Source organism: Nesoenas mayeri (assembly GCF_963082525.1).
Source record: "Nesoenas mayeri genome assembly, chromosome: 32".
NCBI classification, from domain to species: Eukaryota; Metazoa; Chordata; class Aves; order Columbiformes; family Columbidae; genus Nesoenas; species Nesoenas mayeri.
In genome coordinates this window covers 242,186-269,094 of record NC_137570.1, presented here as the reverse complement: position 1 = coordinate 269,094, position 26,909 = coordinate 242,186, and the positions used below count along the sequence as shown (strand labels likewise).

The 26,909-nt window shown below is 52.9% G+C and overlaps 1 protein-coding gene across 2 annotated transcripts in view; it reads right to left on the bottom strand.

Moving 5' to 3' along the window:
* Nucleotides 1-6,153: 6,153 nt before the first annotated feature.
* RNF40 (ring finger protein 40) overlaps nucleotides 6,154-26,909 on the bottom strand; it is a 51,109-nt gene continuing 30,353 nt past the window's right edge. The window contains exons 12-19 of one of the 2 annotated variants that reach the window (XM_080361444.1): nucleotides 26,010-26,470; nucleotides 23,935-24,052; nucleotides 19,070-19,219; nucleotides 16,232-16,444; nucleotides 15,097-15,222; nucleotides 12,306-12,446; nucleotides 10,412-10,513; nucleotides 6,154-8,583 (exon numbers count right to left, since the gene is read on the bottom strand). In XM_080361444.1, the coding sequence (XP_080217570.1) occupies nucleotides 8,407-8,583; nucleotides 10,412-10,513; nucleotides 12,306-12,446; nucleotides 15,097-15,222; nucleotides 16,232-16,444; nucleotides 19,070-19,219; nucleotides 23,935-24,052; nucleotides 26,010-26,470 (1,488 nt within the window). In that variant the 3' untranslated portion in view covers nucleotides 6,154-8,406. The remainder of the gene's footprint in view (nucleotides 8,584-10,411; nucleotides 10,514-12,305; nucleotides 12,447-15,096; nucleotides 15,223-16,231; nucleotides 16,445-19,069; nucleotides 19,220-23,934; nucleotides 24,053-26,009; nucleotides 26,471-26,909) is intronic. The other variant, XM_080361445.1, reaches the window with a different exon arrangement.

Genomic DNA, 26,909 nt, shown 5'->3' with positions numbered 1-26,909 from the left:
CCCCATGTGATCCCATATGACCCCCTGACCCCCCCATTTGTCCCCCATATGACCCCATGTGACCCCCATATGACCCCAATGTGACCCCATGTGACCCCCATATGACCCCCCATATGACCCCTATTCATCCCCCATATGACCCCATGTGACCCTCATGTTACCCCCTGACCCCCCATTTACCCCCATATGACCCCATGTGACCCCCATATGACCCCCCCATATGACCCCATGTGACTCCCATATGACCCCATGTGACCCCTAAGTGACCCCCCATGAGACCCACTGACCCCCAATGTGACCCCCATATGCCCCATGTGACCCCCCATTTGCCGCCCATATGACCCCATGTGACCCCCATATGACCCCATGTGACCTCCCATTTACCCCCCCATGTGACCCCCATATGACCCCAATGTGACCTCCCATGTGACCCCCCATTTGACCCCCATGTGATCCCATATGACCCCCTGACCCCCCCCATTTGTCCCCCATATGACCCCATGTGACCCCCATATGACCCCAATGTGACCCCATATGACCCCATGTGACCCCCATATGACCCCCCATATGACCCCTATTCACCTCCCATATGACCCCATGTGACCCTCATGTGACCCCCTGACCCCCCATTTACCCCCATATGACCCCATGTGACCCCCCCATATGACCCCATGTGACCCCCATATGACCCCATGTGACCCCCATGTGACCCCCCCATGAGACCCACTGACCCCCAATGTGACCCCCATATGCCCCATGTGACCCCCCATTTGCCCCCCCATATGACCCCATGTGACCCCCAATATGACCCCATGTGACCCCCTGACCCCCCCATTTGCGCCATATGACCCCATGTGACCCCCATGTTACATCCCCATGTGACCCCCTGACCCCCAATGTGACCCCCATATGCCCCATGTGACCCCCCATTTGCCCCCATATGACCCCATGTGACCCCCATGTTACACCCCCATGTGACCCCCTGACCCCCAATGTGACCCCCATATGCCCCATGTGACCCCCCATTTGCCCCCATATGACCCCATGTGACCCCCATGTTACACCCCCATGTGACCCCCTGACCCCCAATGTGACCCCCATATGCCCCATGTGACCCCCCATTTGCCCCCATATGACCCCATGTGACCCCCATGTTACACCCCCATGTGACCCCCTGACCCCCAATGTGACCCCCATATGCCCCATGTGACCCCCCATTTGCCCCCATATGACCCCATGTGACCCCCATATGACCCCATGTGACCCCCTGACCCCCAATGTGACCCCCATATGCCCCATGTGACCCCCCATTTGCCCCCATATGACCCCATGTGACCCCCATGTTACACCCCCATGTGACCCCCTGACCCCCAATGTGACCCCCATATGCCCCATGTGACCCCCCATTTGCCCCCATATGACCCCATGTGACCCCCATGTTACACCCCCATGTGACCCCCTGACCCCCAATGTGACCCCCATATGCCCCATGTGACCCCCCATTTGCCCCCATATGACCCCATGTGACCCCCATGTTACACCCCCATGTGACCCCCTGACCCCCAATGTGACCCCATATGCCCCATGTGACCCCTCATTTGCCCCCATATGACCCCATGTGACCCCCATGTTACACCCCCATGTGACCCCCTGACCCCCCATCTGACCCCCATATGCCCCATGTGACCCCCCATTTGGCCCCATATGACCCCATGTGACCCCCATATGACCCCATGTGACCCCCATTTACCCCCATGTGACCCCCATATGACCCCAATGTGACCCCCATATGACCCCAATGTGAACCCATACGACCCCATGTGACCCCCATAGGACCCCCCATATGACCCCTATTCGCCCCTCATATGACCCAATGTGACCCCCATATGACCCCATGTGACCCCCCATTTACCCCCCATATGCCCCCATGTGACCCCATGTGACCCCCCCATTTGACCCCCACGTGACCCCATGTGACCCCGTGACCCCCCCCACGTGACCTCTGACCCCAGGGGGTGACGTCACTGGAGCTGATCCCCGAGTTCGACCCCCGGGCGTGGCTGTTGGGGGGCGTGGCCGGGGGGCTCCTCCTCCTGCTGCTGATTGGCTGCGGCCTGCGCAAGGTGGGCGGGGCCTGGGGGGGCGGGGCCAAGGGGGGAATTGAGGGGTTAATTGGGGGGTTAATTGGGGAGGAATTGGGGGGGAGTTGGGGGGTTAATTGGGGGTTAATTGGGGGGGAATTGGGGGGGAATTGGGGGGCTAATTGAGGGTTAATTGGGGGGGAATAGGGGGGGAATTGAGGGTTAATTGGGGGTTAATTGAGGGGGAATTGGGGGAGAATTGGGGGGTTAATTGGGGGTTAATTGGGGAGGAATTGGGAGGAATTGGGGGGTTAATTGGGGGTTAATTGGGGGATAATTGGGGGGGAATTGGGGGTTTAATTGGGGGTTAATTGGGGGGGAATTGGGGGGTGAATTGAGGGGTTAATTGGGGGGTAATTTGGGGGGATAATTGGGGGTTAATTGGGGGTTAATTGGGGGGTAATTTGGGGGGATAACTAGGAGTTAATTGGGGGTTAATTGGGGGGTTAATTAGGGAATAATTGGGGGGTAATTTGGGGGATAATTAGGGGTTAATTAGAGGAGTAGTTTGGGGGTTAATTAGGGGTCAATGAGGGAATAATTGGGGGTTAATTGGGGGATAATTGGGGGTTAATTGGGGGGGTAATTTGGGGATTAATTAGAGGAGTAATTTGGGGGTTAATGAGGGGTTAATGGGGGGATAATTGGGAGTTCATTGAGGCAGTAATTGGGGGGATAATTGGGGGTTAATTGGGGGGATAATGAGGGGGAAATAGGGGTAAATTGGGGTGCTAATTGGGGGGTTAATTAGGGGTTAATTGGGGGAGTAATTTGGGGGTTAATTAGGGGTTAATAGGGGGATAATTGGGGGTTATTTAGGAGTTAATTGGGGGAGTAATTTGGGGGTTAATTAGGGGTTAATTAGAGGAGTAGTTTGGGGGTTAATTAGGGGTTAATGGGGGGATAATTGGGGGTTAATTGGGGGTTAATTAGGTGGCAATTCGGGTGATAATTAGAGGGTTAATTGTGGGGGTAATTGGAGGATAATTGGGGATAATTGGGGGATAATTTAGGGATAATTGGGGGAGGTTAATTGGGGGAGTAATTTGGGGGATAATTAGGGGTTAATGGGGGAGATAATTGGAGGTTAATTGGGGGATAACTGGGAGGTTAATTAGGGGTTAATTGGGGGGTAATTTTGGGGATAATTAGAGGGTTAATTGGGGGGTTAATTGGGGGTTAATTGGGGATAATTGGGGGATAATTTGGGGATAATTGGGATAATTGGGAGTTAATTAGGGGTTAATTAGGGGTTAATTGGGGGGATAATTGGGAGATAATTGACGGATAATTGGGGGGATTAGGGGTTAATTGGGGGAGTAATTTGGGGGTTAATTAGGGGCTAATAGGGGGATAATTGGGGATTAATTGGGGGGGTGATTAGGGGTTAATTGGTGGATAAGTTGGGGTTAATTGGGGGTTAATAGGGGGCATAACTGGAGGTTAATTGGGGGTTAATTAGAGGTTAATTGGGGAGTAATTTGGGGGTTAATTAGGGGTTAATTGGGGGTATTTGGGGATTAATTGGGAATAATTGGGGGGAATTAGGGGTTAATTAGGGCGGTAAATGGGGGTTTAATTGGGGATAATTGGGGCGGTAATTGGGGGGAATTAGGGGGTAATTGGAGGGATAATGAGGTGTTAATTGTGGGGCTAATTAGGAGTTAATTGGGGTGGGATAATTAGGGGGAAATAGGGGTTAATTGGAGTGGTAATTGAGGGTCTAATTAGGGGTTAATTGGGGGGGAATTAGGGGATAATTGGGGGTTTAATTAGGGGTTAATTGGAGTGGTAATTGGGGGTTAATTGGGGGGTTAATTGAGGGTTAATTGGGGGTTAATTGGGGGGATAATTAGGGGTAATTAGGCGCTTATTTGAGGGATAATTGGGGGGGAATTAGGGGGTTAATTGGGGGGTTAATTGGGGGGTAATTGGGGAGTAATTAGAGGGTTAATTGGGGGGATAATTAGGGGGTAATTGGGGGTTAATTGGGTGTTAATTGGGGGATTAATTAGGGGTTAATTGAGGGGGAATTGGGTTAATAATAAGATGGTAATTGGGGGGATAATTAGAGGGTTAATTGGGGGGATAATTTGGGGTTAATTGGGATAATTGGAGGTTAATTGGGGGTTAATTACGCGTTAATTAGGGGATAATTAGAGGGTAATTGAGGGGATAATTGGGGGTTAATTGAAGGGTTTAATTAGGGGTTAATTGGGAGGATTTAGGGGTTAATTAGGGGTTAATTGGAGGTTTAATTAGGGGTTAATTAGGGGTTAATTGGGGGTAATTAGGGGTTAATTGGGGGTGTTAATTGATTGCCCCCCCCCCCCAGTGTGGCTTCTTCCGGCGGAACTTCCGGGAGCGCCTGGAGGAGGGGGAGGGGCCGGAAGTCGAAGGGGAGGGGCCGGAAGCTGAAAAGGACGGGCCGGAAGTGGAGGGGGAGGGGCTGGAAAAAGCAGGAGGGAAGCCGGAAGTGGAAGGGGAGGGACCGGAAGTGGAGGGGGAGGGGCCAGCGGGCGACCCCCCTAATGGGGAAACCCCGTCTTGAAGCCCCCCCCAACCGGAAGTGGTGTTTCTGGCCCCTCCCCCCCTCCATAAGGGGACTTCCGGTCCCCCCCCAATCGAAGTGGATTTTCCCGCCCCTCCCCCACCCCATTAAAGACGTTTTTTGACCTCGGATTTTATGCAAATGAGGTTAATTAGATGCAGATTTAAGCGCCTTTAATAGGCTGGGAGGGGGCGGAGCTTCTTTAATTGAGGCCACGCCCCCTTTTGGCTGGTTAATTAGGGGTTAATTGCAGTTAATTGGGGGGGTTATTGGGGTTTAATGGCGGGTAATTAGGGGTTAATTGAGGGGTTAATTAATTGGGGTTTAATGGCGGGTAATTAGGGGTTAATTGGGGGTGTTAATTGGGGTTTAATTGGGGCTCTATGGTTTCCCCATAGGAGGACAGTCCTCCAGGACTCTATGGTTGATTAGAGACAGGCTGGGAGGTCCCCCAGCTCTCTATGGTCATTGGGGTGGGCTGGGAGGAGAGTCCTCCAGCTCTCTATGGTCATTGGGGCAGACTGGGTGGAGAGTCCTCCAGGACTCTATGGTTGATTAGAGACAGGCTGGGAGGTCCTCCAGCTCTCTATGGTCATTGGGGCGGGCTGGGAGGAGGGTCCTCCAGGACTCTATGGTTGATTAGAGACAGGCTGGGAGGTCCTCCAGCTCTCTATGGTCATTGGGGCGGGCTGGGAGGAGGGTCCTCCAGGACTCTATGGTTGATTAGAGACAGGCTGGGAGGTCCTCCAGCTCTCTATGGTCATTGGGGAGGGCTGGGAGGAGGGTCCTCCAGGTCTCTATGGTCTCCCCGGTACGACAGTGGAGGAGGCGGGTCCTCCAGGTCTCTATGGTCATTGGGGCAGACTGGGAGGAGAGTCCTCCAGCTCTCTATGGTCATTGGGGCCGACTGGGTCGAGAGTCCTCCAGGACTCTATGGTTGATTAGAGACAGGCTGGGAGGTCCTCCAGGTCTCTATGGTCATTGGGGAGGGCTGGGAGGAGGGTCCTCCAGCTCTCAATGGTCATTGGGGCGGGCTGGGAGGTGGGTCCTCCAGCTCTCTATGGTCATTGGGGCAGACTGGGCCGAGAGTCCTCCAGGACTCTATGGTTGATAAGAGACAGGCTGGGAGGTCCTCCAGCTCTCTATGGTCATTGGGGTGGGCTGGCAGGAGGGTCCTCCAGCTCTCTATGGTCTCCCCGGTACGACAGTGGAGGAGGCGGGTCCTCCAGGTCTCTATGGTCATTAGGGTGGGCTGAGCAGAAGGTCCTCCAGAACTCTATGGTGTCCAGTCACTTTGGGGTCATTTGGTGCAATTCTGGGGTCCCCTGGTCCCCCCATTTTTGGTCACGTGGCCCCTCTACCTCAACTCTATGGTCTCACCTCACCCTTGGGTACCCCACCTCCCCCCCTACCCGGACGCCTGGGTCCTCCCAACAGCCACACGGCAGCTCCAAGCGCTTTATTGGTTGGGATGGGTTGGGAGGGGGGCGGGGCCACCTATAGGTCATGGGGGGGGGGGAGCACCCATAGGTCACCAAGGGGGCACCCATGGGTGCTGTGGGGCACCTGGGGGGTTCCAACATGAAGCGGGGGGGGGGGCGTCGACTCGTCGCCGGGGGTTGTGATTGGCTGAGGGGGGTGGGGGGGTTCAACCAATGAGGATGTAGAATCAAGGGGGGTCTCCAAGGTGGTGATGACCCAGACCAAGACCTGTGGTTGGACATGGTGGACCTTGGTTGGCCATGGTTGGTCTTGGTTGGCCATGGTTGGTCATGGTTGGCCATGGTTGGTCATGGTTGGCCATGGTTGGTCATGGTTGGCCATGGTTGGTCATGGTTGGCCATGGTTGGTCTTGGTTGGCCATGGTTGGTCTTGGTTGGCCATGGTTGGTCATGGTTGGCCATGGTTGGTCTTGGTTGGCCATGGTTGGTCTTGGTTGGCCATGGTTGGTCATGGTTGGCCATGGTTGGCCATGGTTGCTCTTGGTTGGCCTTGGTTGGCCATGATTGGTCATGGTTGACATCGGTTGATATTGGTTGGCCATGGTTGGTCATGGTTGGTCTTGGTTGGTCATGGTTGGCCATGGCTGGTCTTGGTTGGCCATGGTTGACCATGATTGACCTTGGTTGCCCATGGTCGGTCTTGCTTGACCATGGTTGACCTCAGTTGACCATGGTTGACATCGGTTGATCTTGGTTGACCATGGTTGACCTCAATTGACCATGGTTGATCTTGGTTGCCCAAGGTTGACCTTGGTTGACCATGGTTGACCTCAGTTGACCATGGTTGATCTTGGTTGCCCAAGGTTGACCTTAGTTGACCATGGTTGACCTCAGTTGACCATGGATGACCTTGGATGACCATGGTTGAACTTGGTTGACCATGGTTGATCTTGGTCGACCATGGTTGACATCGGTTGATCTTGGTTGCCCGTGGCTGGTCTTGGATGCCCATGGTTGGTCTTGGTTGACCTCAGTTGACCACGGTTGACATCGGTTGATCTTGGTTGACCATGGTTGACCTTGGTTGGTCTTGGTTCACCTTGGTTGACCATGGATGAACTTGGTTGACCATGGTTGATTTTGGTTGACCTTGGTTGCCCAAGGTTGACCTTGATTGGCCATGGTTGACCTTAGATGACCATGGTTGACCTTGGTTGATCTTGGTTGACCATGGCTGACCTCAGTTGACCATGGTTGACCATGGATGACCTTGGATGACCATGGTTGACCTCAGTTGACCATGGCTGGTCTTTGTTGACCATGGTTGACCTTGGTTGACCATGGTTGCCCAAGGTTGACCTTAGTTGGCCATGGTTGATCTTGGTTGACCATGGTTGACATCGGTTGATCGTGGTTGACCATGGTTGGTCTTGGTTGACCTCAGTTGACCATGGTTGACCACGGTTGATCTTGATTGGCCATGGTTGAGTTTGGTTGGTCTTGGATGACCATGGTTGACCTCAGTTGATCTTGATTACCCAAGGTTGGTCTTGGTTGACCATGGTTGGTCTTGGTTGACCACGGTTGACCTCAGTTGACCATGGTTGGTCTTCGTTGACCATGATTGACCACGGTTGACATCGGTTGATCTTGGTTGACCATGGTTGACCTTGGTTGGTCTTGGTTCACCTTGGTTGACCATGGATGACCTTGGTTGACCATGGTTGACCATGGTCGACCTCGGTTGACCATAGTTGGCCTTGGTTGACCACGGTTGACATCAGTTGATCTTGGTTGACCATTCTTGACCTTGTTTGGTCTTGGTTGGCCATGGTTGACCATGGTTGACTTCAGTTGACCATGGTTGACCTTGGTTGACCTCAGTTGATCTTGATTGCCCAAGGTTGGTCTTGGTTGCCCATGGTTGGTCTTGGTTGACAATGGTCGACCTCCGTTGACCATGGTTGACCTCAGTTGACCATAGTTGGCCTTGGTTGACCACGGTTGACATCGGTTCATCTTAGATGACCATGGTTGATCATGGTTGGCCATAGTTGATCATGGTTAGTCCTGGTTGGCCATGGTTGACCTTGGTTGCCCATGGTTGACTTCAGTTGATCTTGGTTGACCATGATTGACCTTGGTTGATCATGGCTGGTCTTGGATGACCATGGTTGACCTCAGTTGCCCATAGTTGCCCTTGGTTGACCTCAGTTGACCACCAACCCCCTCAATTGGCCAACAACCCCCCCCAATGGCCACCATGGGGGGCTCAGCTGATGTAGACGCGGTGGAAGTCGTGGGCGCCGAAGGCCGCGTTGCACTTGGGGCACTTGCGCTGGCGCGTGTCGTAGCGGCTCTTGACGCACTCGAAGCAGAAGACGTGGAAGCACTTGGTGAGGACGGCGTCCTTCTTGCGGGCGTTGCAGCAGGGGCAGGTCAGGCGGGCCTGCGGCAAGATGGCCGTCAGCGGCGCCTCGGAAGCCACCAATCTGCTTCTAGAAGCACCCATGGGGTTCTAGAGCCACCCATGGGCTTCTAAACCCACCCATGGGCTTCTAAACCCAACCAGAGGTTCTATGAACCCAACGTGAAGTTCTACCACCCAATGGAAGATGGAGAGATGACGGGACAAGATGGCTGCCAATGCGAGGGTGACACCCATGGGTGCTCAGGGTGACTCCCATGGGTCCTCCAGCCCCACCTATGGGTCTCCCAAGCCAACCAATCACCTTCTAAACCCAACCAGAGGTTCTATGAACCCAACTTGAGGTTCTACCACCCAACAGAAGATGGTGAGATGATGGGACAAGATGGCCGCCAATGCGAGGGTGACACCCATGGGTCCTCCAGCCCCACCTATGGGTCCTCCAAGCCAACCAATCACCTTCTAGCCCCATCTGGAAGGTCTATGAACCCAACTTGAGGTTCTACCACCCAATGGAAGATGGAGAGATGACGGGACAAGATGGCCGCCAATGCGAGGGTGACATCCATGGGTGCTCAGGGTGACACCCATGGGTCCTCCAGTCCCACCTATGGGTCCTCCAAGTCAACCAATCACCTTCTAGACCCAACCAGAGGTTCTATGAACCCAACCAGAGGTTCTACCACCCAATGGAAGATGGAGAGACGACAGGACAAGATGGCCGCCAATGCGAGGGGGACACCCATGGGTGCTCAGGGTGACACCCATGGGTCTTCCAAGTCAACCAATCAGCTTCTAGCTCCACCCATGGGCTTCTAAACCCAATCAGAGGTTCTATGAACCCAACGTGAGGTTCTACCACCCAATGGAAGATGGAGAGATGACGGGACAAGATGGCCGCCAATGCGAGGGGGACACCCATGGGTGCTCAGGGTGACACCCATGGGTCTCCCAAGCCAACCAATCACCTTCTAGCTCCACCCATGGGCTTCTAAACCCAATCAGAGGTTCTATGAACCCAACGTGAGGTTCTACCACCCAATGGAAGATGGAGAGATGACGGGACAAGATGGCCACCAATGAGAGGGTGACACCCATGGGTGCTCAGGGTGACACCCATGGGTCTTCCGAGTCAACCAATCAGCTTCTAGAGCCACCCATGGGCTTCTAGAGCCACCCAGAGGTTCTATGAACCCAACTTGAGGTTCTACCACCCAATGGAAGATGGTGAGATGATGGGACAAGATGGCCGCCAATGAGAGGGTGACACCCATGGGTGCTCAGGGTGACACCCATGGGTCCTCCAGCCCCACCCATGGGTCCTCCAAGCCAACCAATCACCTTCTAGCCCCATCTGGAAGGTCTATGAACCCAACTTGAGGTTCTACCACTCAACAGAAGATGGCGAGATGATGGGACAAGATGGCCACCAATGGGAGGGTGACACCCATGGGTGCTCAGGGTGACACCCATGGGTCCTCCAGCCCCACCCATGGGTCCTCCAAGCCAACCAATCACCTTCTAGCCCCATCTGGAAGGTCTATGAACCCAACTTGAGGTTCTACCACCCAATGGAAGATTGTGAGATGATGGGACAAGATGGCCACCAATGAGAGGGTGACACCCATGGGTGCTCAGGGTGACTCCCATGGGTCCTCCAGCCCAACCTATGGGTCTCCCAAGCCAACCAATCACCTTCTAAACCCAACCAGAGGTTCTATGAACCCAACTTGAGGTTCTACCACCCAATGGAAGATTGTGAGATAATGGGACAAGATGGCCGCCAATGCGAGGGGGACACCCATGGGTGCTCAGGGCCCCACCCATGGGTGCTCAGGGCCCCACCCACCCGGTATTCCTTGATCTCCTCCTGCAGGATCTGGTCGGCGTCGGCGTAAACCTCCACCTTGCGCTGCTTCTCCAGCTTGCGGCGCAGGCGCGACAGCTCCTCCTATAGGACGGGAGGACCATGGGGCTCCTATAGGGACCCTATAGGGCCCTACAGACCCCTAGAGGTCCCCATAGATCCCTCCAAACCTCTATAGATCCCTATAGGTCCCCATAGACGGCCATAGGGCATCTCATGCGCGACAGTTCCTACTGTAAGAGGGGAGGACCACGGGCTCCTATAGACCCTATAGGGATCCTATAGAGCCCCATAGAAACCCATAGGTCCCCATGACCCCCATAGAACCCAACAGAGACCCATAACCCCCCTAGAACCCAATAGGGACCCATAGTCTCCATAGAGCCCAATGGGGACCCCCATAGAACCGAACAGGGACCCCATAACCCCCATAGAACCCAATGGGGACCCATAACCCTCCACAGAACCCAATGGGGACCCCATAGAACCCAAGAGGGACCCCAAAACCCTCCATAGAACCCAATAGAACCCAATAGCGACCCCATAACCCCCACAGAGCCCAATAGGGACCCCATAGAACCCAATGGGGACCCCATAGAAGACAACAGGGACCCTATAACCACCATAGAACCCAATCGGGACCCCATAGAAGCCAATAGGGACCCATAACCCCCACAGAACCCGAGAGGGACCCCATAACCCCCATAGAGCCCAATAGGGACCCCCTAGAAGCCAATAGGGACCCCATAACCCCCATAGAACCCAATCAGGACCCCATAACCCTACAGAAACCAAGAGACCCATACCCCCCATAGAACCCAATAGGGACCCCATAACCCCCACAGAACCCAATGGGGACCCCATAGAACCCAATAGGGACCCATAACCTCCATAGAACCCAATGGGGACCCCATAGAACCCAATAGGGACTCATAACCCTCCATAGAACCCAATAGAGACTGAATAACTCCCATAGAACCCAACAGAACCCAATAGAGACCAAATGAGACCCAGAGAACCCAATAGAGACCCCATAACCCCCCATAGAACCCAATAGGGACCCATAACCCCCATAGAGCCCAATAGGGACCCCATAACCCCCACAGAACCCAAGAGGGACCCCATAACTCCCATAGAGCCCAATAGGGACCCCATAGAACCCAATGGGGACCCCATAACCCCCACAGAACCCAATGGGGACCCATAACCCTCCATAGAACCCAATAGGGACCCCATAACCCCCACAGAACCCAAGAGGGACCCCATAACTCCCATAGAACCCAATAGGGACCCCATAGAACCCAATAGGGACCCCATAACCCTCCATAGAGCCCAATGGGGACCCCATAGAACCCAATAGGGACCCATAACCCTCCACAGAACCCAATAGAGACCAAATGACACCCGTAGAGCCCAATAGGGACCCCCTAGAAGCCAATAGGGACCCATAACCCCCATAGAACCCAATAGGCACCCCATAAATCTCATGGAGCCCAATAGGGACCCCATAGAACCCAACAGGGACCCCACACAACCCAATAGGGACCCATAACCCTCCATAGAACCCAACAGGACCCCAATAGAACCCAATAGAGACCAAGAGACGCCCATAGAAGCCAATGGGGAACCCATAGAACCCAATGGGGACCCCATAGAACCCAATGGGGACCCATAACCCCCATAGAGCCCAATAGGGACCCATAACCCTCCACAGAACCCAATGGAGACCAAATGACGCCCATAGAACCCAATGGGCACCCCATAGAACCCAACAGAGACCCCATAACCCCCCACAGAACCCCATAGGGACCCATAACCCCCCATAGGGACCCCATAACCCCCCATAGCCCCCCATGGTGCCCCCCATCGCTCATACCTGGGCCCGTTTGAGCCCCAGCGCCTCCTTGTCCTTGGCCGCCCGGTTCTCGGCCGCCGCCGCCGCCAGCTCCCGCAGCCGCCCCTGCACGTGCTCGCCCTGCGCCCGCAGGTCCTCGGCCGCCTGCGCCGCCTCCACCGCCTGCGGGGTCCATATGGGTCCATATAGGGCTCTATGGGTCCCTATGGGGCTCTATGGGTACCCATTGTGTGCTATGTGGTCCCTATTGGGCTCTATGTGGTCCCTATTGGGCTCTATGTGGTCCCTATTGGGCTCTATGAGGGTTATGAGTCCCCATTGGGTTCTATTGGGTCCCCATTGGGCTCTATGAGGGTTATGGGTCCCTATTGGGTTCTATGTGGTTTATGGGTCCCTACTGGGTTCTATGGGGTCCCCATTGGGTTCTATCGGTCCCCATTGGGTTCTATTGGGGTTATCGGTCCCCATTGGGTTCTATTGGGTCCCCATTGGGCTCTATGGGGGTTATGGGTCCTATTGGGTTCTATGGGGTCCCACTTATGTTCTACTGGGTCCCCATTGGGATCTATAAGGGTTATGGGTCCCCATTGGGTCCTATTGGGTCCCCATTGGGTTCTATGGGTCCCTTTTGGGCTCTATGAGGGTTATGAGTCCCCATTGGGTTCTATTGGGTCCCCATTGAGTTCTATGTGGGTTATGGGTCCCTATTGGGTTCTATGGGTACCTATTGGGGTCTATGGGGTTATGGGGTCCCTATTGGGTTCTATGAGGTCCCCATTGGGCTCTATGTGGGTTATGGGTCCCCATTGGGTTCTATTGGGTCCCCACTGGGCTCTATGAGGGTTATGGGTGCCCATTGGGGTCTATTGGGTCCCCATTGGGTTCTATGGGGGTTATGGGTCCCCATTGGGTTCTATGTGTCCCTATTGGGTTCTATGGGGGTTATGGGTCCCCATTGGGTTCTATGTGTCCCTATAGGGTTATTGTTCTCGCCCTGCGCCCGCAGGTCCTCGGCCGCCTGCGCCGCCTCCACCGCCTGCGGGGTCCATATGGGTCCATATAGGGCTCTATGGGTCCCCACTGGTGGTCTATGGGGTCTCTATTGGGTGCTATGGGGTCCCTATTGTGGTCTATGAGAGTTACAGGTTCCTATTGGGCTCTATGGGGTCTCTATTGGTGTCTATTGAGCTCTATGTGTCTCCATTGAGCTCTATGAGGGTTATGGGTCCCCATTGGGCTCTATGGGGGTTACGGGTCCCCATTGGGGGTCTATGGGGTCCCTATTGGGGTCTATGGGGGTTATGACTCCCCATTGGGTTCTACTGGGTCCCCATTGGGTTCTATGGGGGTTATGAGTCCCCATTGGGTTCTATTGGGTCCCCATTGAGTTCTATGTGGGTTATGGGTCCCTATTGGGTTCTATGGGTACCTATTGGGGTCTATGGGGTTATGGGGTCCCTATTGGGTTCTATGGGTTCCCTATTGGGTTCTATTGGGTCCCTATTGGGTTCTATGGAGGTTATGGGTCCCCATTGGGTTCTATTGGGTCCCCACTGGGCTCTATGAGGGTTATGGGTGCCCATTGGGTTCTATGGGTCCCCATTGGGTTCTATGGGGGTTATGGGTCCCTATTAGGTGCTATGGGGTTATGGGTCCCCATTGGGTTCTATGTGTCCCTATAGGGTTATTGTTCTCGCCCTGCGCCCGCAGGTCCTCGGCCGCCTTCGCCGCCTCCACCGCCTGCGGGGTCCATATGGGTCCATATAGGGCTCTATAGGGCTCTATGGGTCCCCACTGGGGGTCTATGGGGTCCCTATTGGAGTCTATGAGGGTTATAAGTCCCCATTGGGTTCTATTGGGTCCCCATTGAGTTCTATGTGGGTTATGGGTCCCTATTGGGTTCTATGGGTACCTATTGGGGTCTATGGGGTTATGGGGTCCCTATTGGGTTCTATGGGGTCCCTATTGGGTTCTATGGGGTCCCTATTGGGTTCTATGGAGGTTATGGGTCCCTATTGGGTTCTATTGGGTCCCCACTGGGCTCTATGAGGGTTATGGGTGCCCATTGGGTTCTATTGGGTCCCTATTGGGCTCTATGTGGGTTATGAGTCCCTACTGGATTCTATGAGGTCCCCATTGGGTTCTATGGGGGTTATGGGTCCCCATTGGGTTCTATTGGGTCCCCACTGGGCTCTATGAGGGTTATGGGTCCCCATTGGGCTCTATGGGGGTTATGGGTCCCTTTTGGGTTCTATGGGGGTTACAAGGTTCCCATTGGGTTCTATGGGGGTTATGGATCCCTATTGGCTTATACGGCGTCCCCATTGGGTTCTATGGGGGTTACAAGGTCCCCATTGGGTTCTATGGGGTCTATTGGGTTCTACTGAGTTCTATGGGGTCCCTACTGGGTTCTATGGGGGTTATGGGTCCCTATTGGGTTCTATGGGTCCCTACTGGGGTCTATGGGGGTTGTGAGTCCCTATTGGGTTCTATGTGGGTTATGCGTCCCCACTGGGTTCTATGGGGGTTATGAGTCCCCATTGGGTTCTATGGGGGTTATGGGTCTCCTTTGGGTTCTACTGGGTCCTTATTGGGTTCTATTGGGTCCCTATTGGGTCCTATGGGTGGTTACGGGTCCCCATTGGGTTCTATGGAAGTTATGGGTCCCTACTGGGTTCTACGGGGGGTTACGGGTCCCCATTGGGTTCTATGGGGGTTATGGCTCCCTATTGGGTTATACGGCGTCCCTATTGGGTTCTATTGAGTTCTATGGGGTCCCGGGTCCCCCCGAACGCCTGGGTCCCATTCTGACCTTCCTCTTGTTGAGCTCCAGCGCCTGTGTCCGCAGCGCCAGCTCCTTCTCCACGGCCGCCAGGCTGCTCTGCAGCCCCCGCTCCTTCTCCTCCAGCTTCTGCACCACCAGCAGCTGCGCGTCCACCTGCCCGCGACACCCCCGGATGCCTGGGTCCCTCCCCGGACGCCTGGGTCCCTTCCCGAACTCCTGGGTCCCTCCCAAAGTCCTGGGTCGCTTCCCGAACTCCTGGGTCCCTCCCAAAGTCCTGGGTCCCTCCTGGACTCCCAAGTCCCCTATTGGCTCCTCCCGGACGCCTGGGTCCCTCCCGAACTCCTAGGTCCCTCCCGAACTCCTGGGTCCCCTCCTGAACTCCCAAGTCCCATACTGGCTCCTCCCAGACGCCTGGGTCCCCCCCGAACTCCTGGGTCCCTTCCTGAACACCTGGGTCCTTCCTGGACGCTTGGGTCCCCTCCCGAACTCCTGGGTCCCCTCCCGAACTCCTGGGTCCCTTCCTGAACTCCTGGGTCCCCTCCCGGACGCCTGGGTCCCCTCCCGAACTCCTGGGTCCCCCCAGTTGCTCCGCAGCCCCCGCTCCTTCTCCTCCAGCTTCTGCATCACCAGCAGCTGCGCGTCCACCTGCCCGCGACACCCCCGGACGCCTGGGTCCCTTCCCGGACGCCTGGGTCCCTCCCAAAGTCCTGGGTCGCTTCCCGAACTCCTGTGTCCCTCCTGGACTCCCAAGTCCCATATTGGCTCCTCCCGAACTCCTGGGTCCCTTCCTGAACTCCTGGGTCCCCTCCCGAACTCCTGGGTCCCTTCTAACCCTTGACAATCACAACATCTCCATCATCTCCATGTTCTCCTGGTCACTTGGGTCCCTCCAACCCCTTGACTTCCCGAACTCCTGGGTCCCTCCCGAACTCCTGGGTCCCCTCCTGAACTCCTGGGTCCCCTCCTGAACTCCTGGGTCCCCTCCCGAACTCCTGGGTCCCCTCCCGAACTCCCGGGTCCCTCTTAGCCCTTGACAATCACAACATCTCCATCATCTCCATGTTCTCCTGGTCACTTGGGTCCCTCAAACTCCTTGACTTCCTGAACTCCTGGGTCCCCCCCGAACTCCTGGGTCCCCTCCCGAACTCCTGGGTCCCCTCACCTGCGCCTTGAGCGCCAGGACCTGCTCGGCCAGCTCGTCCTTCTCCTCGCGCAGCAGCTTGTGGATCTGGTTGGCCTTGATGCGCTCCGACATGAGCTTGAAGTTGGCGTCGTCCTTCTCGCGCAGCTGCTGCAGCAGCCGCAGGTTCTGCTCCTGCATGTCCTCGAACGCCTGGCCCGTCACGTCCATCTCCGACAGCAGCGCCTCCTCCTCCTGGGGGGCGATGACGTCATCAAGGGTGGGGACCAATCAGGGATGAGCTATGGACCCCCACCATGGAGTTATGGACCAATCGTGGATTGATGATGGACTATGGAGCCATCGTGGTCTATGGACCCATCATGGACTCATCATTGACCCATGGACCCAACATGGACCCATTATGGTCTATGGACCCATCATGGACTAATTATGGACTAATTATGGACTAATCATTATTTATGGACCCATCATGGTCTATAGACTCATCATGGACCCATCATGGTCTATGGACCCATCATGGACTAATTATCGACCTACAGACCCATCATGGTCTATAGACTCATCATGGACTAATTATGGACTAATCATTATCTATGGACCCATCATGGTCTATAGACTCATCATGGACCCATCATGGTCTATGGACCCATCATGGACTAATTATCGACCTACAGACCCATCATGGTCTATAGACTCATCATGGACTAATTATGAACTAATCATGGTCTATGGACCCATCATGGTCTATAGACTCATCATGGACCCATCACGGACCCATCATGGTCTATGGACCCATCATGGACTAATTATGGACCCATCATGGTCTATAGACTCATCATGGACTCATCGTGGTCTATGGACCCATCATGGACCAATTATGGACCTATGGACTCATCATGGACTAATTATGGACCCATCATGGTCTATGGACCCATCAAGGTCTATGGACCCATCACGGACCAATTATGGACCTATGGACCCATCATGGTCTATAGACTCATCATGGACTAATTATGGACTAATTATGGTCTATGCACCCATCATGGTCTATAGACTCATCATAGACCCATCATGGTCTATGGACCCATCGTGGACTAATTATAGACTAATTATGGACTAATCATGGTCTATGGACCCATCATTGACCTATAGACCCATCATGGTCTACGGACCCATCATGGACTAATTACGGACTAATTATGGACTAATCATGGTCTATGGACCCATCATAGACTAATTATGGACTAACCATGGTCTATGGACCCATCATGGACTAATTATGGACTAATCATGGTCTATGGACCCATCATGGACTAATTACAGACTAATTATGGACTAATCATGGTCTATGAACCCATCATAGACTAATTATGGACTAACCATGGTCTATGGACCCATCATGGACTAATTACGGACTAATTATGGACTAATCATGGTCTACGGACCCATCATGGTCTATGGACCCACCATGGTCCATCATGGACTAATTATGGACCTATGGACCCACCATGGACTAATTACAGACTAATTATGGACTAATCATGGTCTATGCACCCACTATGGATTAATTACGGACTAATTATGGACTAATCATGGTCTATGGACCCACCATGGTCCATCATGGACTAATTATGGACTAATCATGGTCTATGGACCCATCATGGACTAATTATGGACCTATGGACCCACCATGGACTAATTACAGACTAATTATGGACTAATCATGGTCTATGGACCCACCATGGTCCATCATGGACTAATTACGGACTAATCATGGTCTATGGACCCATCATGGTCCATCATGGACTAATTACGGACTAATCATGGTCTATGGACCCATCATGGTCCATCATGGACTAATTACGGACTAATCATGGTCTATGGACCCATCATGGTCCATCATGGACTAATTATGGACTAATTATGGACTAATCATGGTCTATGGACCCATCATGGACTACAGACCCATCATGGACTAATTACAGACTAATTACGGACTAATCATGGTCTATGGACCCATCATAGACTAATTATGGACTAACCATGGTCTATGGACCCATCATGGACTAATTACGGACTAATTATGGACTAATCATGGTCTATGAACCCATCATAGACTAATTATGGACTAACCATGGTCTATGGACCCATCATGGACTAATTACGGACTAATTATGGACTAATCATGGTCTATGAACCCATCATAGACTAATTATGGACTAACCATGGTCTATGGACCCATCATGGACTAATTATGGACTAATTATGGACTAATCATGGTCTATGAACCCATCATAGACTAATTATGGACTAACCATGGTCTATGGACCCATCATGGACTAATTATGGACTAATTATGGACTAATCATGGTCTATGAACCCATCATAGACTAATTACGGTCTATGGACCCATCATAGACTAATTATGGACTAATTATGGACTAATCATGGTCTATGAACCCATCATAGACTAATTATGGTCTATGGACCCATAACAGACTAATTATGTACTAATTATGGACTAATCATGGTCTATGAACCCATCATAGACTAATTATGGTCTATGGACCCATAATAGACTAATTATGTACTAATTATGGACTAATCATGGTCTATGAACCCATCATAGACTAATTATGGTCTATGGACCCATCATAGACTAATTATGGACTAATCATGGTCTATGGACCCATCATGGACTAATTACAGACTAATTATGGACTAATCATGCTCTACAGCCCCATCACCATCTACAGACCAACCATAGCCCAACCGCAGCCTCCCAGCCCCCTCGCCGCCTTAATACCACAACCAATTAGCAACTAATTAACAACTAATTAACAACTAATTAATCACCTGCTTGGTGGCCGCCAGCTTGCGCTGCAGGTGCTCGATCTGCTCCTCGGCCAATCGCAGCCGCCGCAGCGCCTCCTCGTCCGCCAGCTTCTTGCTCTCGCGCCGCTCGCGCTCCTCCAGCTCCCGCGCGCGCGCCCGCAGCTCCTCCAGCTGCTCGTTAACGAGAGGCGTTAATTAGTGGGGTAATTAGGGGGGATAATCAAGTGACGCGGTCACGAGATGGGGTTATGGGTAACTCGTGCTCCTCCGGCTCCGTTGGCCACAGCTCCTCCAAATATGGATGTAACGACATGGTTAATGAGATATGTTAATTATGGGGGTAATTAAGTGAGATAATGAGGCTACAGAATCATATGACTTAATTAATGGGGATAATTATATGAGATAATGAAGCGACGCAGTTACGAGATGAGGTTGTGGGTAACTTGTGCTCCTCCGGCTCCACTGCCCACAGCTCCTCCAAATATGGACATAATGACATAGATAACGAGATCTATTAATTACAGGGGGTAATTAAGTGAGGTAATGAGGCTAGAGAACGATAAGAGTTAATTAATGGGGTAATTAGGGGAGATAACGACGCGACGCAGTTACGCGCAACTTCTGCTCCTCCAGCTCCGTTGCCCACAGCTCCTCCAAATATGGACATAATGACATAGATAACGAGATCTGTTAATTACAAAGACTAATAATCTCGGATAATGACACTAGAGAATGATAGGAGTTAATTAATGGGGTAATTAGGGAAGATAATGATGTGATGTGGTTACGAGATGGGGTTACGGGTAACTCGCGCTCCTCTGGATCCGTTGGTCGCAGCTCCTCCAAATATGGACATAATGACATAGATAACGAGATCTATTAATTATAGGGGGTAACTAAGTGAGGTAATGAGCCTAGAGAATGATAGGAGTTAATTAATGGGGTAATTAGGGAAGATAATGATGTGATGTGGTTATGAGATGGGGTTACGGGTAACTCGTGCTCCTCCGGATCCATTGCCCACAGCTCCTCCAAATATGGATGTAATGACTTAGATAACGAGATCTAATAATTATAGGGACTAATAACCTCGGATAATGAGACTAGAGAATGACAGGAGTTAATTAATGGGGTAATTAGGGAAGATAACGATGTGATGTGGTTACGAGATGGGGTTACGGGTAACTCGCGCTCCTCTGGATCCGTTGGCCACAGCTCCTCCAAATATGGACATAATGACATAGATAACGAGATCTGTTAATTACAAAGACTAATAATCTCGGATAATGACACTAGAGAATGATAGGAGTTAATTAATGGGGTAATTAGGGAAGATAATGATGTGATGTGGTTACGAGATGGGGTTACGGGTAACTCGCGCTCCTCTGGATCCGTTGGCCGCAGCTCCTCCAAATATGGACATAATGACATAGATAACGAGATCTATTAATTATAGGGGGTAACTAAGTGAGGTAATGAGGCTAGAGAATGATAGGAGTTAATTAATGGGGTAATTAGGGAAGATAATGATGTGATGCGGTTACGAGATGGGGTTACGGGTAACTCGCGCTCCTCTGGATCCATTGCCCACAGCTCCTCCAAATATGGACATAATGACATAGATAACGAGATCTATTAATTATAGGGGGTAACTAAGTGAGGTAATGAGGCTAGAGAATGATAGGAGTTAATTAATGGGGTAATTAGGGAAGATAATGATGTGATGTGGTTATGAGATGGGGTTACGGGTAACTCGCGCTCCTCTGGATCCGTTGGCCGCAGCTCCTCCAAATATGGACATAATGACATAGATAACGAGATCTATTAATTATAGGGGGTAACTAAGTGAGGTAATGAGGCTAGAGAATGATAGGAGTTAATTAATGGGGTAATTAGGGAAGATAATGATGTGATGTGGTTACGAGATGGGGTTACGGGTAACTCGCGCTCCTCTGGATCCGTTGGCCGCAGCTCCTCCAAATATGGACATAACGACATATATAACGAGATCTGTTAATTATAGGGACTAATAACCTCGGATAATGACACTAGAGAATGATAGGAGTTAATTAATTGGGTAATTAGGGAAGATAATGATGTGATGTGGTTACGAGATGGGGTTACGGGTAACTCGTGCTCCTCCGGATCCATTGCCCACAGCTCCTCCAAATATGGACGTAACGACATGGTTAATGAGATCTGTTAATTATGGGGGGTGATTATGCAAGGTAATGAGGCTAGAGAATGATAGGAGTTAATTAATGGGGGTAATTAGGTGAGATAATCTGAAAATGGCGGGAAAAAAGGGCGGGAAAAAGTGGTGAGAGACACCAGTGTGAGATAAGAGAGAAAATGGCGGGAAAAAGTGGCGGGAAAAAAGGGCGGGAAAAGGTGGTGAGAGACGCCAGCGTGAGGTAATAGAGAAAAGGGCGGGAAAAAAGGGCGGGAAAAAAGGACGGGAAAAGGTGGTGAGAGACAACAGTGAGGCTACAGAAAAGGCGGGAAAAAAGGGCGGGAAGAAAAGGGCGGGAAAAGATGGTGAGAGACGACAGTGAGGCTACAGAAAAGGCGGGAAAAAAGGGCGGGAAAAAGTGGCGGGAAGAAAGGGCGGGAAGAAAGGGCGGGAAGAGAAAAGGGCGGGAAGAGAAAAGGGCGGGAAGAGAAAAGGGCGGGAAGAGAAAAGGGCGGGGAAGAAATGGGCGGGGAAGAAATGGGCGGGAAGAAAAGGGCGGGAAAAAGTGGTGAGAGACACCAGTGTGAGGTAACAGAGAAAAGGGCGGGAAAAAAGGGCGGGAAGAAAAGGGCGGGAAGAAAAGGGCGGGAAGAAAAAGGGCGGGAAGAAAAAGGGCGGGAAGAAAAAGGGCGGGAAGAAAAAGGGCGGGAAAAAGTGGTGAGAGACACCAGTGTGAAGTAACAGAGAAAAGGGCGGGAAAAAAGGGCGGGAAGAAAAGGGCGGGAAGAAAAGGGCGGAAAGAAAAGGGCGGAAAGAAAAGGGCGGAAAGAAAAGGCGGGAAGAAAAGGCGGGAAGAAAAGGGCGGGAAGAAAAAGGGCGGGAAGAAAAAGGGCGGGAAGAAAAAGGGCGGGAAAAAGTGGTGAGAGACACCAGTGTGAGGTAACAGAGAAAAGGGCGAGAAAAAAGGGCGGGAAGAAAAGGGCGGGAAGAAAAGGGCGGGAAGAAAAAGGGCGGGAAGAAAAAGGGCGGGAAGAAAATGGCAGGAAGAAAAGGGCGGGAAGAAAATGGCGGGAAGAAAATGGCGGGAAGAAAATGGCGGGAAGAAAAGGGCAGGGAAAAAATGGGCGGGAAAAAAAGGGCGGGAAGAAAAGGGCGGGAAGAAAAGGGCGGGAAGAAAAGGGCGGGAAGAAATGGGCGGGAAGAAATGGGCGGGAAGAAAAGGGCGGGAAGAAAAGGGCGGGAAGAAAAGGGCGGGAAAAAGTGGTGAGAGACACCAGTGTGAGGTAACAGAGAAAAGGGCGGGAAAAAAGGGCGGGAAGAAAAGGGCGGGAAGAAAAGGGCGGGAAGAAAAGGGCGGGAAGAAAAGGGCGGGAAGAAAAAGGCGGGAAGAAAAGGGCGGGAAGAAAAGGGCGGGAAAAAGTGGTGAGAGACACCAGTGTGAGGTAACAGAGAAAAGGGCGAGAAAAAAGGGCGGGAAGAAAAGGGCGGGAAGAAAAGGGCGGGAAGAAAAAGGGCGGGAAGAAAATGGCAGGAAGAAAAGGGCGGGAAGAAAATGGCGGGAAGAAAATGGCGGGAAGAAAATGGCGGGAAGAAAATGGCGGGAAGAAAAGGGCAGGGAAAAAATGGGCGGGAAAAAAAGGGCGGGAAGAAAAGGGCGGGAAGAAAAGGGCGGGAAGAAAAGGGCGGGAAGAAATGGGCGGGAAGAAATGGGCGGGAAGAAAAGGGCGGGAAGAAAAGGGCGGGAAGAAAAGGGCGGGAAAAAGTGGTGAGAGACACCAGTGTGAGGTAACAGAGAAAAGGGCGGGAAAAAAGGGCGGGAAGAAAAGGGCGGGAAGAAAAGGGCGGGAAGAAAAGGGCGGGAAGAAAAAGGCGGGAAGAAAAGGGCGGGAAGAAAAGGGCGGGAAAAAGTGGTGAGAGACACCAGTGTGAGGTAACAGAGAAAAGGGCGGGAAAAAAGGGCGGGAAGAAAAGGGCGGGAAGAAAAGGGCGGGAAGAAAAGGGCGGGAAGAAAAGGGCGGGAAGAAAAAAGGTGGGAAGAAAAAGGGCGGGAAGAAAATGGCGGGAAGAAAATGGCGGGAAGAAAATGGCGGGAAGAAAAGGGCAGGGAAAAAATGGGCGGGAAAAAAAGGGCGGGAAGAAAAGGGCGGGAAGAAAAGGGCGGGAAGAAAAGGGCGGGAAGAAAAGGGCGGGAAGAAAATGGCGGGAAGAAAATGGCGGGAAGAAAATGGCGGGAAGAAAAGGGCAGGGAAAAAATGGGCGGGAAAAAAAGGGCGGGAAGAAAAGGGCGGGAAGAAAAGGGCGGGAAGAAATGGGTGGGAAGAAAAGGGCGGGAAGAAAAAGGCGGGAAGAAAAGGGCGGGAAAAAGTGGTGAGAGACACCAGTGTGAGGTAACAGAGAAAAGGGCGGGAAAAAAGGGCGGGAAGAAAAGGGCGGGAAGAAAAGGGCGGGAAGAAAAAGGGCGGGAAGAAAAAGGGCGGAAAGAAAAAGAGCGGGAAGAAAGGGCGGGAAAAAAAGGGCGGGAAAAAAAGGGCGGGAAAAAAAGGGCGGGAAACCACTGGTGAGAGACTCCAGTGTGAACCAAACCGCCCCCCTCCGCCCCAAAAAAGGCGGGAAAAAAGGGCGGGAAAACACCGCTGCCCCCTCCCAGCCAATCCGGCGCCCACGAGGGCCTAATTAGCATCTCGTTAGCGCCTAATTAGCGCGTGCTGACCTCGGCCTTGCTCTTCCTCTCGGCCGCCATGAGCTGCACCTTGTCCCTCTGCTCTTTGGGCGCCGATTTGTACATGTCCAGCAACAGCTTCATCTCCTTTTGGCTCTCTTGGGCTTTCCTGGGGTTAATTAACTAATTAACTAATTAACGACACTAATCCACACCTCTAATTCCCATATTTTGCCATATAATTTGCATATATTTGCATATTGTTTGGATAACGAGCGTTTCTCGGCCCCTCTGGATGCTGCTCGATGCCGCGATGGGGTTTAATTACACCGCTCATCTCGTTAATTAACCACGTATTAATTAACCCGATCGCCACTAATTGTCCTAATTTGCCCCCAATTAACCCCAATATCCCCCCAATTCACCCCAATTACCCCCCAATTCACCCCAATAACCCCTCAATTCACCCCAATAACCCCCCAGAGACCCCCAATAACCCCCCAATTCACACCAATAACTCCCCAATTGACCCCAATTCAGCCCAATAACCCCCCAGGGACCCCCAATAACCCCCCAATTCACCCCAATAACCCCCCAATTGACCCCCAATAATCCCCCAAGACCCTCCAATTCACCCCAATAACCCCCCAACTCACCCCTAATAACCCCCCAATTAACCTCAATAACCCCCCAGGACCCCCCAATTCACCCCAATATCCCCCCTACTCACCCCAATATCCCCCCAATAACCCCCCAATTCACCCAATTGACCCCAATAACACCCCAGGGACCCCCAATTCACCCCAATAACCCCCCAATTCACCCCAATAACCTCTCAATTCACTCCCCAATTCACCCCAATAACCCCCCAATTCACCCCAATAACCCCCAAGACCCCCCAATTACCCTCCAGTTCACCCCAATAACCCCCCAGGGACCCCCAATAACCCCCCAATTCACCCCAATACCCCCCCAGGGACCTCCCAATTTACCCCAATAACCCCCCAATCCACCCCCAATTCACCCCAATAACCCCCCAATTCACCCCAATAACCAGCCAGGGACCCACAATTCACCCCAATAACCCCCCAATTCACCTCCCAATTCACCCCAATAACCCCCCAGGACCCCCCAATTCACCCCCCAATTGACCCCAATAACCTCCCAATTCACCCCCAATTAACCCCAATAACCCCCCAAGACTCTCCAATTAACCTCAACAGCCCCCCAATATACCCCCAATTCACCCCAATAACCCCCCAATTCACCCTAATAACTCCCGAATTGACCCCAATTCACTCCAATAACCCCCCAATTCACCCCAATAACCCCCCAACTCACCCCCAATAACCCCCCAACTCACCCCCAATAACCCCTCAATTGACCCCAATAACCCCCCAATTACCCCCCAATTCACCCCAATAACCCCCCAATTCAACCCCAATACCCCCCAGGGACCCCAATAAACCCCCAATTCACCCCAATAACCCCCCAATTGACCCCAATTCACCCCCCAATTCACCCCAATAACCCTCCAGGGACCCCCAATTACCCCCCAATTCACCCCAATAACCCCCCAATTCACCCCAATAACACCCCAATAAGCCCCCAATGACCCCCCAATTTACCCCAATAACCACCCCAGGGACCCCCAATAACCCCCCAATTGACCCTAATAACCTCCCAATTACCCCCTAATATCCCCTCAATTCACCCCCAATTAACCCCAATAACCCCCCAGGACCCTCCAATTAACCCAAATAACCCCCCAATTCACCCCAATTACCCCTCAGGGACCCCCAATAACCCCTCAACTCACCCCCAATAACCCCCCAATTCACCCCAATAATCCCCCAATTCACCCCAATAACTCCCCAATTGACTCCAATTCACAACCCAATTCACCCCAATAACCCCCCAATCCACCCCAATATCCCCCCAATTCACACCAATAACCCCCTAATTCACCCCCTTAGGACCCCCAATTCACCCCAATAACCCCCCAATACACCCCAATAACCCCCCCATTCACTCCCAATAACCCCCCAGGGACCCCCCTAAGGCCCCCCCCACCTCACCCCCCATCACCCCCCAAGTGACCCCCACATCCCCCCCCCAAAACTCACTTGAGCTCCCCCCTCAACTGCTTCAGCGCCTCCGAATCCTTCTTCTTGGGCTCTTCTTGGGGTCCCCCCCCCGCCCCTCCCCCCCCACCCCGGGGGGGTCGTTCCCGTTCTCGGGGTCCCCCCCCACCCCGGGGGGAGGGGCCAGGCCGAGGGGGCGGAGCCTCTTTAGCCGGTGGGGGGCGGGGCACCGGAGGGGGCGGGGCCGCCATGGGTTCCTCCTCTTCTTGCGGGGGGGCGGGGCGTTTGGGGGGGGGCGGGGCTTCGGCTGGCATGGCCGCCTCCTTTTTGGGGTCCGAGGGGGCGGGGCCTCCGGTGGGCGGGGCGGAGGAGGGTTCTTCTTCTTTAATGGGGGTGGGGTCGTCTATGGGGGTGGGGGGGGTGGGGGTTGGGGGGGTGGCTGGGGGGGGTGGGGGAGGAGTGGGGCCAGGGGGGGGAGGGGCGCCGCTGGCTTGGAGGCGGAGCTAGAAAGATAAAAGGGGGTGGTGGTGGGGGGTCAGGTTGGCATTGCCCTTTTAAGGGGTTATGTACCCCTTTAGTGGGGTCTGATGACCCATGTGTTGCCCTTTTAAGGCCCCCCCCAACAACTAGTGGCATTGCCCCTTTAAGGCCCCCCCCCCCCAAGAGCATCGCCCTTTTAAGGCCCCCCCACCATTGTAGATCCCAACACTAATCGTTGGTATCACCCTTTTAAGACCCCGCCCCAATGGCACTGCCCTTTTAAGACTGCGCCCCGATGGCATTGCCCTTTAAAGGCCCCCCCCCCCCCCCACATTGCCCCTTTAATGCCCCCCCTCACCAGTGTAGCTCCCAACCTCAATTGTTGGTATCGCCCTTTTAAGACCCCACCCCAACCTTTGGCATTGCCCTTTTAAGACTGCACCCCAATGGCATTGCCCTTTT